Source organism: Rhinatrema bivittatum, chromosome 8 (assembly GCF_901001135.1).
Source record: "Rhinatrema bivittatum chromosome 8, aRhiBiv1.1, whole genome shotgun sequence".
In the NCBI taxonomy this organism is placed as follows: domain Eukaryota; kingdom Metazoa; phylum Chordata; class Amphibia; order Gymnophiona; family Rhinatrematidae; genus Rhinatrema; species Rhinatrema bivittatum.
Window position 1 is genome coordinate 170,794,995 of NC_042622.1, and position 12,352 is coordinate 170,807,346.

At 49.9% G+C, this 12,352-nt stretch overlaps 1 protein-coding gene across 1 annotated transcript in view; it reads right to left on the reverse strand.

Moving 5' to 3' along the window:
* Positions 1-4,277: 4,277 nt before the first annotated feature.
* Positions 4,278-12,352, reverse strand: part of ASPA (aspartoacylase) — an 83,687-nt gene continuing 75,612 nt past the window's right edge. Inside the window, exon 6 of the mRNA XM_029611356.1 lies at positions 4,278-5,462. Coding sequence (XP_029467216.1) covers positions 5,265-5,462 — 198 coding nt within the window. The 3' untranslated portion in view covers positions 4,278-5,264. The remainder of the gene's footprint in view (positions 5,463-12,352) is intronic.

Below are 12,352 nucleotides of genomic sequence, written 5' to 3' on the forward strand. Positions count from 1 at the left end.
CAGTAACCAGTTGTCTAGATAAGGATAGACATGAAGGCCTAGTCATCTTAAGTATGCAGCTACTACTGCCAGGCATTTTGTGAAGACACGAGGGGCCGAAGCTAGGCCGAACAGAAGTACTCAGTACTGAAAGTGCTGGTTTCCGACGAGGAACCAGAGGTACGTCCTATGAGATGGGGTAATTGCTATGTGCATGTACGTGTCTTTTAGATTTAGAGAGCAAAGCCAATCCCCCTGTTGGAGAAGAGGGAGTAAAGAGCCTAAGATTACCATTCTGAACTTCTTTTGTAGATGTTTGTTCAGAGCACGAAGGTCTAATATGGGGTGAATGCCTCCCGTCTTTTTTGGTATTAAGAAGTATCGGGAGTAGAAGCCCTGTCCCCTTTGTAAAGGAGGAACTGGCTCTATGGCATTGGATTGCAGAAGGGAAGCTATCTCCCCCTGCAGGAGTTGAGAGTGGTCGGAGGAAGTCCACCTCGGCCGAGATGGAGAGTCCGACGGTATGGAGAGGAAGTTTAGATGGTAACCTTGAGCTACAACCGACTGGACCCACTGGTCCGTGGTGACCTTGAGCCACATGGTGGTAAAGTGGCATAGCCGGCCACCGACCGAGATGGCAGAGGGGGAAGATGACAATCACTCTCTAGGGGGGAGTCAAAACCCCGAGGCAGGACCAGGTTGCACAGGCGGCTGTACACTCTGAGGCCTGGGCTGTCGAGGTGGAGGCCTTTGATAGGGTCTATATGGACGAGACCGAGCTGGTGGAGGGTAGTATCTTCGTGCTTTGTAAGCAGTTCTTTTCGTCTCTCTCCTGAACGGCCGTTTAGAAGAGGTAGAGAAGTCAGCATGTACAGCGGAAAGCTGCTGCAGCGTCTCACTATGATCTTTGAGTTGTGCGACAGTTTCTTGGATTTTTTCTCCAAACAGATTGTCCCCTGTACAGGGGAGGTCCGCTAAGCGTCTTGTAATTCTGGGTATAAATCTGAAGATTTTAGCCAGGCCCACCTCCTTGCGCTTATTCCGGCTGCTGATAACCTGGAAGCCGTATCAAAAATGTCGTAAGCTGACCTGATTTCATGCTTACCTGCATCAAAGCCCTTTTTTACAATGGAGTTCAGTTGGTCTTGGAACTGATCCAGGAGAGACTCAGAAAATTCCTGTAGTTGCTTGAATAAATTCCTGTTGAATTGGGTCATATAAAGTTGGTATGCCGCAATACGAGAAATCAACATTGAGCCATGGAAAACTCTACGCCCAAAAGCATCAAGGAATTTTTGCTCCTTCCCAGGGGGTGCCGAAGAATGAGGCCTTGGTCTCTTGGCCTTTTTCTGGGCAGACTCTACCATCACTGAATGATGAGCCAATTGTGTTTTTTGGAAACCAGGTACCGACTGGACCAAATAGGTGTCATCAGTCTTGCGGCTGACCAGAGGGACCATACCAGGATGTTCCCAGTTGCACTGTAGAAGATCAAGCAGAACATCATGCACCGGGATAAACATTTCTTTTGGTGCGTCGACAAACTGAAGGACCTCCAGCATTTTGTGTCTGGAGTCTTCTTCAGTTTGCAGGGCAAAAGGTATAGTCTCCAACATTTCCATAATGAAATTAATGAAGAACAGGTCCTCCAGTGGAGACATGCATCTTTCTTCAGGTGGTGAAGGCTCAGATGGGATATCTCCGGTGTCCTGGGAATCAGATGAGTCATCGGACCACGGTTGGTAAGGCTGATCCCCATCCCCCAATTGTGGGTCAGACGGTAGAAAGGGACCTGCTCCGGCCAGAGGAGGTCTGGGCACCGAGGGAATTGGTGCCGGCATCGACTGCTTCAGATGCGGCATCGGTGAAGGATGAAGGGGCATCTCGGTGGATGCCTCGGTGGAAATGATCCAGAAGGCCCTTGAATCGGTTCCGGCCTCAATGAACCCTCCTCGTCTGAGGAAAGATGAATGGGCGTCGAGGGACCGAGGGGTATCAGTGCTTTCCCTGGTGCCACTGGACGTCCAGCCTGTCGAGGAGTGGAAGAAGCATCGGTGGCATTGGTTCTGGAGCCGGCACGGGAACCGGTATCGGCGTCGATGGCTTCGGAAGGCCCTGGATGGCCTGGTACCACCGCCTCTTGCACCATCCGGTGCAATTCCTCATAGAACGCTGGTGCAGCTAACACCAGGTCCAGAGCATGAGGCATGGAGGGCATCGCTGGAGGGTCCACTGGTCCCAGTGAAGTCTCGGCTGCCATGCCCACGGAAGGCGGGGAACGCCTCAGTGCACCCGGCTTAGAGGAGTTTCGGGGCTCCTCAGCATGGGGCTGCTTCTTTAGTGGCTCGAAAGACTTGGAAGTTGAAGGCACCAGTGCATTTGGCGTCGATGGAATGGACTTGCGGTGCCCATGCCTATGTTTCGCTCAGTGCTCAGCCTTACCTGTGTCTGGCACCAAGGACGGTGAAGTAGTAGTCTTCGACATCGACCGAGAGTCATTGGTATCCGACCAATGACATGACTTCATCGGTGATGGTGCTGATGACATGGAAGAGTGGGATGGTGGACGCTGCTTTGTGTGGAACAACAAAGCCATTTTTTCTAGCCAAGCCCAGCGGCCCTTCGGGGTCATTTGGGCGCAGTTGGTACACGAGTCCACTCATGTGTCGGGCCCAGACAAAGTACACAAACCTGGTGAGGGTCTGTGATGGACATTGTCCTAAGACATTCAAGGCACCAACGAAAACCCGTCGCCATCACTGCTGTCGAAAATTTAGGCTGGTCGTGGTCAGTGCCTGTGAGGCCTATAGTGGTCCATGATGGGAACCGACCGAAAAACGGGTAAAAACTTACCGGACAGATGCGGCTATCGACGGCGAAGAAGGGAAACCCCAAGTGGGTAAAAATTTTTGCAATTTGCAAAGAAATTCCTGAGAAAAAAACTCCTGTCAGGAACTTGTGAGAGAGCTCCTAAGTCTGCGTGGCAAAAGCTGCGTGGAAAAAAAGAAACTGAAGGGAGACCCCTGCTGGATGCAGGGTTGGTACCATGCTAGGCATGCTCAGTGGTGCCAGTCAAAGTTCTAGAAACTTTGACAAAAGTGTTCCGTGATTGGGCTCACATATGGGTGATAATGTCACCCATATGTGAGGACTACTATCCTGCTTGTCCTGTGAGAACCTGTCTTATGAGCACCAGGCCTATTTTTAAAAGGCCCGGTGACTCGCGTAAAGCCCCGGGACGTGTGTAAGTCCCGGGGCTTTACAACAGGGGCGGGGGTGGGGCCAGAGGCCTCCAACAAAGCGGCCATTGCCGCTGTGTCGGAGGATCGCGTGCCAGCAGCCTACCTGCAGGCGCAAAAGATAAGACAAAGGACGGAGGGGGGTGGGGGTTAGAGTAGGGCTAGGGGGAAAGGTTAGGGGAAGGGGTGGGAAAGTCAGGTTAGGAGGAAGGGAAGTTCCCTTCCAGCCCACTCCAATTTCAGGGCATCCTGGGAGGGAATGGGAGAAGGCAGCGCGGCTCGTGCAAGGTGCACAATTGTACACCCCCTTGCACGCGCCGACCCCAGATTTTATAACACTATTACCTACATATATTTTTAAGTGTGACGTTTTAACTCTTTTCATAAAATCCAAACACGTGTAACATAGCAGTTTAGCTTTTGAAAATGCTAAAATCTATATGTAAAAAAATGTCTATTCAAATGCTCTCTTTGAGTTGTAATAATATCAAGTTTTCTACAAGATGTTTTCAGGAACAACTTAAAAAGTATAGTGGTCTCTCTTTATAGCACAGGGAGTAGAAGTCCAACTATTTATTATAATGAGGATTAGTTATAAGACAATTTGACAGCTATAAGCAGAGCCTCCGGTTTCCTGTGGCAGATTTTTCAAATTTCTATGGCAATTATGAAGTACCACTGCATGATTTTATATCTATTTGTATATAAGCAAGTTTGCTTACCGTAAACGGTGTTTTCCGTAGATAGCAGGGAATTTAGCCATGCATAGTGGGTGACGTCATCCGTGATGTCACGAAGGCGGAGCTACTCTCTTAGCTCGAAGAGCTTTGAAGTGCGCATGACCTCGGGTTCCCATGCTCCTCGAGCTCCTCTTCAGTTGGTTTTCCAAGCTAAGTACTGATGTAGGCGTTGTGAGGATGGAAGGCTCTCCAGGGAGGTGGGTGGGTGCATGGCTACATTCCCTTTACGGTAAGCAAACATGCTTTTTTCCATCGATAAGCAGCGCATTTAGCCAAGCATAGTGGGAATCCCAAGCACATAGGTTGCGAACAGATATTGCCAGTAAGGAAAATCTTTGAATTGAGTGAATTTTATTTTATTTTATATATATATATATTTTTTTTTTTTTTGCAACCTATGGAAGGTGGACAGCCATCGATACTATGAAAAGGTTTTTAGAATTGCAGATCCCAAGAAGGAATCTGAAGCATACTGCTGAAGTAATGTAATGTGATATAAATGTATGAATAGACGACCAGGTCTGCAAATGTTCTGGATAGGCACTGCTTGAATGTGCGCTATAGAAGCTGCAGTGGCTCTAATCTGATGAGCTTTCACAGGACCAGTCAGAGGTATTGCTCTTGTAGAATAACAGTATTGGATACAGGCAGTAAGTCAGTTTGAAAGCATTCTCTTTGATACTGATTGACCCGGACTGTTTGGATTGAAGGAGACAAATAATTGAGAAGAATGTCTGAGTCCTGTTCTCCCCTCCCCATGCACATGCTGATGACATCTGTCTCTCATTCCGAGCACCCTGGACACTGACAACTTCAGTTCTCTCTCTCCCTTCCCAGGTACCCATACTAAACCCATACTGAACCCATGTCAGGGAGAGAGAGAACTGAAGTTGTCAGCGTCCAGGGTGCATGGAATGAGAGACAGATGTCATCAGCATGTGCATGGGGAGGGGAGAACAGGAAGGTGTTTGGCAGTGCTGGCGCAATACAGCAACCCTTCACCAGCACAGTGGATGGGCTCTCGTCTCCCGCAGTGATTCTGCAGGGACCAGCAAATTCTGCAGGAAGAGGCAGATTTTGTAACCCTTTCCGTAGCCATAGAATCGTGGAAAACTGGGGGCCTTGGCTATAAGAAGCACTGAATAAAACTTACCTTGGGGGACACAATCTCAGATGTTAAGAGCAAGGTTTATTATGAAAGACCACTGTACTATACCTGATTTACTTTTAGTATATTTTAAGAAGTCCAAACAGTTATGCTAATAAAATGGCTAATATAAAAATCTTCATGAAAATTATCCCTGCTTTAATGCACAGAGGATCGAATATGTTTTGCAGTTAATGTTACTTTCATGGTTTTGGTAAAAGCTTGATTCTTCTCATAGTAAGCAGCTTCATTCACAAATGTTGGGTAAACTGTGCAATCCCCTTCATAGACAATGGCTTTCCCATCGAGAGTAAAGAATACAGGGTCCCCCGGTCTCAATTCCTGCCAGTCTTGATCCTTCAAAAAAATATATACATTTTAAAGAATTTCTGTCTTCCTTCACATAAGGCATTTAAGAAAATTTAGAAGCCAAAGATCATGTTTCAAAAGTTTCTAAACTTGTCTTATTGGCATCCATCCCACTCAATCTATGTCACTGACAAGTGCGCAATGAAGAAATTATAATAGCTAGGATTTTTCATTAATAAAAAGTATTCCAGTAATCTTTGCAGTTCACAGTTCTTCAGAGGCCCTGGGCATGAGCACTGCATGGTGATTTCAAAATTACAGTTAGATAAATTAGACACTGGAAACAACAACCTTGCTCTTAACTGCCAGGACCACAGCCCATGGCTTTTGATTCCCAGTCCTAAACTCTGCCCCGAGCAAACACCTTCTTTTCAATATTTAGAAGATCACTATAAAAATACAATAATAAAAAACTTAGTATAAAACAAAATCTAGGAAATATAATTTACTGCATCAGGATCCAAAAATAATTAAAACACAATGCAAGATGTAGTAGTCTTTCTTTATAATAGGCAGGCTGAGACTGGATTAATTATGGCAGAATTTGACTTGTCTAACAAACACATAGTATGAAGGACAAAGATTCCATTTGTTAAAAGCAAGTTAATATGCACATTTTTATAAAGCAAATGTTGCTTACCTGTAACAGGTGTTCTCACAGGATAGCAGGATGTTAGTCCTCACATATGGGTGACATCACAGGATGGAGCCCAATCATGGAAAACTTCTGTCAAAGTTTCCAGAACTTTGACTGGCCCCTATTGGGCATGCCCAGCATGGCACTAACCCTGCAGCCAGCAGGGGTTCCCCTTCAGTCTTGTTTAAAAGCTACAGGCAGTGCCAAAAAATAAAATAAGAAAACATAACAAACCCAACACCGCGGGGCGGCGGACGGGTTTCGTGAGGACTAACATCCTGCTGTCCTGTGAGAACACCTGTTACAGGTAAGCAACATTTGCTTTCTCACAGGACAAGCAGGATGGTAGTCCTCACATATGGGTGAGTACCGAGCTGAGGATATCCGAGAAATGCACCAAATGTATCCAGGTACACAAGGCACTAGGATTAGGATATAATTTGGTCAAGGGCATCCTGAACCCCACCGGGCAGACGGAAGGGTATTGGTACTGCACGTTGTAAACAGGTTACGAAGCACAGACTGGCTGAAGATGGAATCTTGTCTTCCGGCAGGTGGCAGCCCTGCAAATGTCAGAAAGCGGCACCGATCGTAGGTGTGCTACTGAAGTCGCCATGGCCCTCACAGAGGGTGCTTTAACACGGTCTTGAAATGGAATGCCTGCTTGCTGATAGCAAAAGAATATGCAGTCCGCAAACCAGGAGGAGAGAGTCTGCTTACCCACAGACTGCCCTAATTTGTTAGGATGGAAAGAGACGAACAATTGAGTGCTTTTCCTGTGGGCAGCTGTACGGTCTAGGTAGAATGCTAGAGCCCGTTTACAGTCAAGGGTATGCAGAGCCTGCTCTCCTGGATTAGAATGGGGCCTGGGAAAAAAGGTAGGTAGTATGATGGATTGATTTAGATGAAAATCCGAAACTACCTTGGGTAAGAATTTAGGGTGAGTGCGGAGTACTGCGGATAGGTAACTAGGGCCTGTAATTCACTGACTCTGCGAGCTGAAGTGATTGCCAAAAGGAAAATCACTTTCCATGTGAGATATAGGAAAATTAGTTTCTTACCTGATAATTTTCGTTCCTGTAGTACCAAGGATCAGTCCAGGACACCTGGGTTGTGACCCCGCACCAGTAGATGGAGACAGATTAAAACTTGTGGGCGGAGCCATATATGCTCCTGTGCCAGTCACAGCCCCTCAGTCATACGTAATGTCAAAGTAGACAAAAAACAGAACAACTAAACTAAATAACTAATCTTAACAGGGAGCCATTCAAGGACCCCAAACCGGAACAGAACCCCAAAACGAGGGAGCAAAGCAATAACCGGAATAGTTAACAAAAGAGATGAGCGGACTCTCCGATTCTTCACAACAGCACGGGCGGGATCCTGGACTGATCCTTGGTACTACAGGAACGAAAATTATCAGGTAAGAAACTAATTTTCCTTTCCCTGTACGTACCAGGATCAGTCCAGGACACCTGGGATGTACCAGAGCTAAATTACCGAGGGTGGGAAGCAGAGAGTCCCGCTCGGAGTACCCTCTCTCCAAAACCCCCGGAATCCGCAGCCTGAACATCCAACCGATAGTGTCTAATGAAGGTATGTAAGGACTTCCAGGTAGCTGCCCTACAAATCTCTTGAGGCGAAACCTGAGAAGATTCCGCCCAAGACGCAGCATGAGCTCTTGTCGAATGAGCCTTAAGACCGTTCGGAATAGGCTTTCCTCGTAACACGTACGCTGAGCCGATGGCCTCTTTAAGCCACCATGCGATTGTCGTCCTGGAAGCCGGACCTCCTTTCTTTGGGCCCGAGAATAGAACAAAGAGATGATCCGACACCCGGAAAGGGTTAGTGACTTCTAGATAACGGAGGAGAACCCTCCGCACATCCAACTTCCGCAATTCTTTCCATTGCGGGTCCGAATATTCAGCACCTGCGAAAGCAGGAAGCTCAATAGACTGGTTCAAATGAAACGGTGACACCACTTTTGGCAAAAAAGACGGAACCGTCCGCAGGGAAACTCCCGTATCTGAAATCCGCAGGAATGGCTCCCGACAAGACAAAGCCTGTAATTCCGAGACTCTCCGAGCCGAGGTAATCGCAACCAGGAAAACGGTCTTTAAAGTAAGATCCTTAATAGTAGACCGTTTTAAGGGTTCGAACGGAGCCGTAGACAAAGAAGAAAGGACCCAATTAAGATTCCAGGAGGAACATGGATGATGTAGTGGTGGACGAAGATGTTTAGCCCCCCGAAGAAAACGAGAGACATCAGGATGCAGGGCCAGAAAGGAACCGCGAACCTTACCCCGCAGACAACCAATCGCCGCCACTTGTACACGAAGGGTACTACAAGAAAGCCCTTTGGCTAGACCGGCCTGAAGAAAAGCCAGAATATCAGAGACGGAAGCGGAAATGGGATCTAGCCCTCGGCTGATACACCACTCCTCAAAAACTACCCAGACACGTACATAAGCCAAGGACGTAGACTGCTTTCTGGACCGCAGTAACGTGGCTACCACCGCATCTGAATAGCCTTTTTTCTTTAGACGTTGCCTCTCAAAAGCCATGCCGCGAGACAGAAGTGATCCGCATCCTCCAAACAAACGGGGCCCTGACGAAGAAGCCCCGGAAACCCCTGTAGCCGAAGGGGAGCATCCACCGACAGCTGAACGAGATCCGCAAACCAAGGGCGCCGTGGCCACTCCGGCGCTATCATGATCACGTTGGACGGGTGCAACTCTATGCGCCTTAAGATCTTGCCTATCATTGGCCACGGAGGGAATACGTACAACAACACGTTGGTTGGCCAAGGAAGAACCAGTGCATCGACGCCCTCGGCACCTCGCTCCCGACGACGACTGTAAAACCGAGGAGCCTTCGCGTTGTGCCACGTGGCCATCAGGTCCATGTGGGGCAGCCCCCACCGATCGCAAATGAGATGAAAGGCATCTTCCGTCAGCTCCCATTCTCCGGGGTCGAGGTGGTGTCGACTGAGGAAGTCCGCCTGAACATTGTCGACCCCGGCTATGTGAGATGCTGCTATGGAGTTGAGATGGCACTCTGCCCAACTCATCAGAAGCTTTGCCTCTTCCGCCACAAGTGGACTTCTTGTCCCTCCTTGGCGATTGATGTATGATACTGTTGTTGCATTGTCCGACAACACACGGACCGCCTTCCCTTGTACCAACGGGAGGAAGGCCTGCAGAGCCAGGCGCACCGCTCTGGTTTCCAGACGGTTGATGGACCACTGCGACTGGACGGAGGACCATCGGCCCTGTACCGACTTGTCTAGGCAGACCGCTCCCCAACCGGAGAGACTGGCATCCGTCGTCACCACTGTCCAGTCGGGGACCAACAGAGACACTCCGCAAGAGAGATGGCCCGGATCGAGCCACCAGTGAAGACTCTCCCGCGCCTGAGTCGTGAGTGGAAGTGGTAGGTGGAACTCTTCTGATACCGGCTTCCATCGGGAGAGCAACGCAAATTGTAATGGTCGCAGATGAGCAAAAGCCCAAGGAACCAACGCCAGTGTGGACGCCATAGATCCCAGAACCGTCAGATAATCGCGAACCAGCGGCAGCTGAAGACTTAATAATCGACGCACTTGACACTGAAGCTTGCGTGCACGATCCGTGGACAGAAAAACCTTGCCCTGCTTCGTGTCGAAAAGAGCTCCCAGGTATTCCAAGGACTGGGTAGGAACAAGCTGACTCTTGTTGAGATTGACAACCCAACCTAAGGTCTGCAACAACTGGAGGACTCTGGCCACCGCCTGACGGCAACGGGTCTCGGACTTGGCCCGAATCAGCCAATCGTCCAAATAGGGGTGTACCAGGAACCCCTCTCGTCGAAGATGAGCCGCCACTACTACCATTACCTTTGTAAATGTTCGCGGAGCTGTGGCGAGGCCGAAGGGAAGAGCCCGAAATTGGTAGTGTCTGCCCAAGATGCAAAATCTGAGGAACCTCTGGAAAGACGGCTGAATTCCGACGTGGAGGTACGCCTCCGTGAGATCTAAAGAGGCCATGAATTCGCCTGGACGAACTGAGGCAATTACTGACCGAATTGTTTCCATCTTGAAGTGTGGAATGCGCAGACATTTGTTTACCCCTTTGAGATCCAAAATTGGCCGGAACATGCCGTCCTTCTTTGGCACGATGAAGTAGATGGAATAACGACCTGCGTCTTGCTGATCGGGAGGTACGGGGACGATTGCTCCTAAGTCCTCCAGACGCCTGAGAGTGCTGAGCACTGCTATGGTCTTTTTTGGGCACTTGCAGGGCGACATCAGGAACTTGTCCGTTGGAGTCCGTACAAAATCTAACGCGTAACCGTGCCTTATTACATTGAGGACCCACTGATCGGATGTTATTTTGGTCCATTCCTCGAAAAATAAAGTCAACCTCGCCCCTACGCTTGGAACGGAGGTTCTTGGTTGCCTTAAGGAATGGACCCGCCGTATCTCATTGAGAGGCTTTGGGACCCGTGCCGGACGGGGTGCCTCCCTGTCTGCCGTAACGTTTCCCACGAAAGGACTGTGGCCACGAAGAGGCCCGGGAAGAAGTCGAGCGATAAGAAGGAGCCGAGGACCTCTGAGGACGAGATCTCTTGTTACCTCGAAACCGGGACCTGGACGGATAGGAGGATCGGGCTCTGGACCTGTCTTCTGGGAGTTTAAAAGCTCTGTTCTCTCCAAGAGAAAGCATGAGATCATCCAACTCTTTGCCGAATAACAACTTCCCCTTGAAGGGCAGGGCTCCAAGGTGAGCCTTGGAGGATCCATCCGCCGACCAATTGCGAAGCCAAAGTAAGCGACGCGCCGAGACTGCAGAGACCATGGATCTTGCTGAAGTACGTAGTAGGTCATAGAGAGCATCCGCACTATAAGCAATGGCAGCCTCTAGGCGATCCGCCTGCGTGGCCTCTTCAGGAGAAAGACCTGCATTCGCCTGTAGAACTTGGGCCCAGCGCAAACTAGCCCGCATGGCATAGTTGCTACAAATGGCAGCCCGGACTCCCAACGCTGAGACCTCGAAGATCTTTTTGAGCTGCACCTCAAGCTTCCTGTCCTGTATGTCTCTAAGGGCTGTGGCCCCAGTGACTGGAATCGTGGAACGTTTAGTTACCGCCGACACCGCTGAATCCACCTTTGGAAGCCGAAGAAGTTCCAGTGCGTCTTCTGGCAAAGGGTAGAGCTTATCCATTGCCTTAGATACCTTCAGACCTAGTTCAGGAGTATCCCACTCCCGAAACAAAATGTCAGACGCCGAGAAATGGAATGGGAAGGCTACCGCTGGACCAGTGAGTCCTAGCAGGACCGGGTCCATAGTTGCTCCGGGGCGCGAGACTGTCGGTGGGGCTTCAACCCCTAACTCGCTGAGGATTGCCGGGATAAGCGGGGACAGCTCGTCCCTTCGGAAAAGGCGTACCACCTTTGGGTCGTCCCCATCACCGGCTTGCGAAGGTTTGCTCAGCCCTGTTTGGGCAGAATTGTCCCCTGACGCGCCATCGGCTCCCATCAGGGGCTCGTCGGGCGGATCTACCTCATCTTGTGAGGTGGACTCTGATTCTGTATCCTGCGGGATACCTCTTGGTGTCCGAGATCCTGTCGCAGGGTCATCCCGAGATTTTTTCTTCCTTGGAGTATCCTTTTTAGAGTGTCCATGAAGTTCCTTGCGCCTGCGGCCCTTATATTTTAAAACTTTTCGCAGCAGGAGGGCAAAATCCGCCGAAAAAGACGACCCCGAATCTGAGGAGTCCGATTCCTCGCCAGCCTCATCCGGGGACTCAGCCCCCCCAGCGGAAGCCCCCCCCGAAGGCCGTTGTTGAGGAGATAACTCGGGAGGCGCGGCAGAAACCCCTGCAGGTTCCTGCACAACTTCGTGAACTGATGCCAAGATGGCCGCCGCTCCTGCACTAAGCGGGAAGGAGTCAGCTGGCGCGATAGAAGCGGCGAGAGTGCACGACGGCGACCGCACCGACCGGGAACGGACCCCCCTACCTGACTTAGAGGGTCCCTCCCCGCCCGGGACGCATGCAGAACAAATTCCCTCACGAGAGAGCCGCGCGCGCGCAGAGCCGCAAGCGCGGCAAGTTGTGCCTCTAGGCATTCTCGCGGCCGCGGCGGGAAAAAGTGAGGAAAAAATGAAAAATAAAATTAAAGATTGAATGCCGAAAAAAAAGAACTCCCCTCCCCTTGCCGAACCGAGGACCTTTTCTCCCCCCCCCCCGGCGAAGAAGAAAC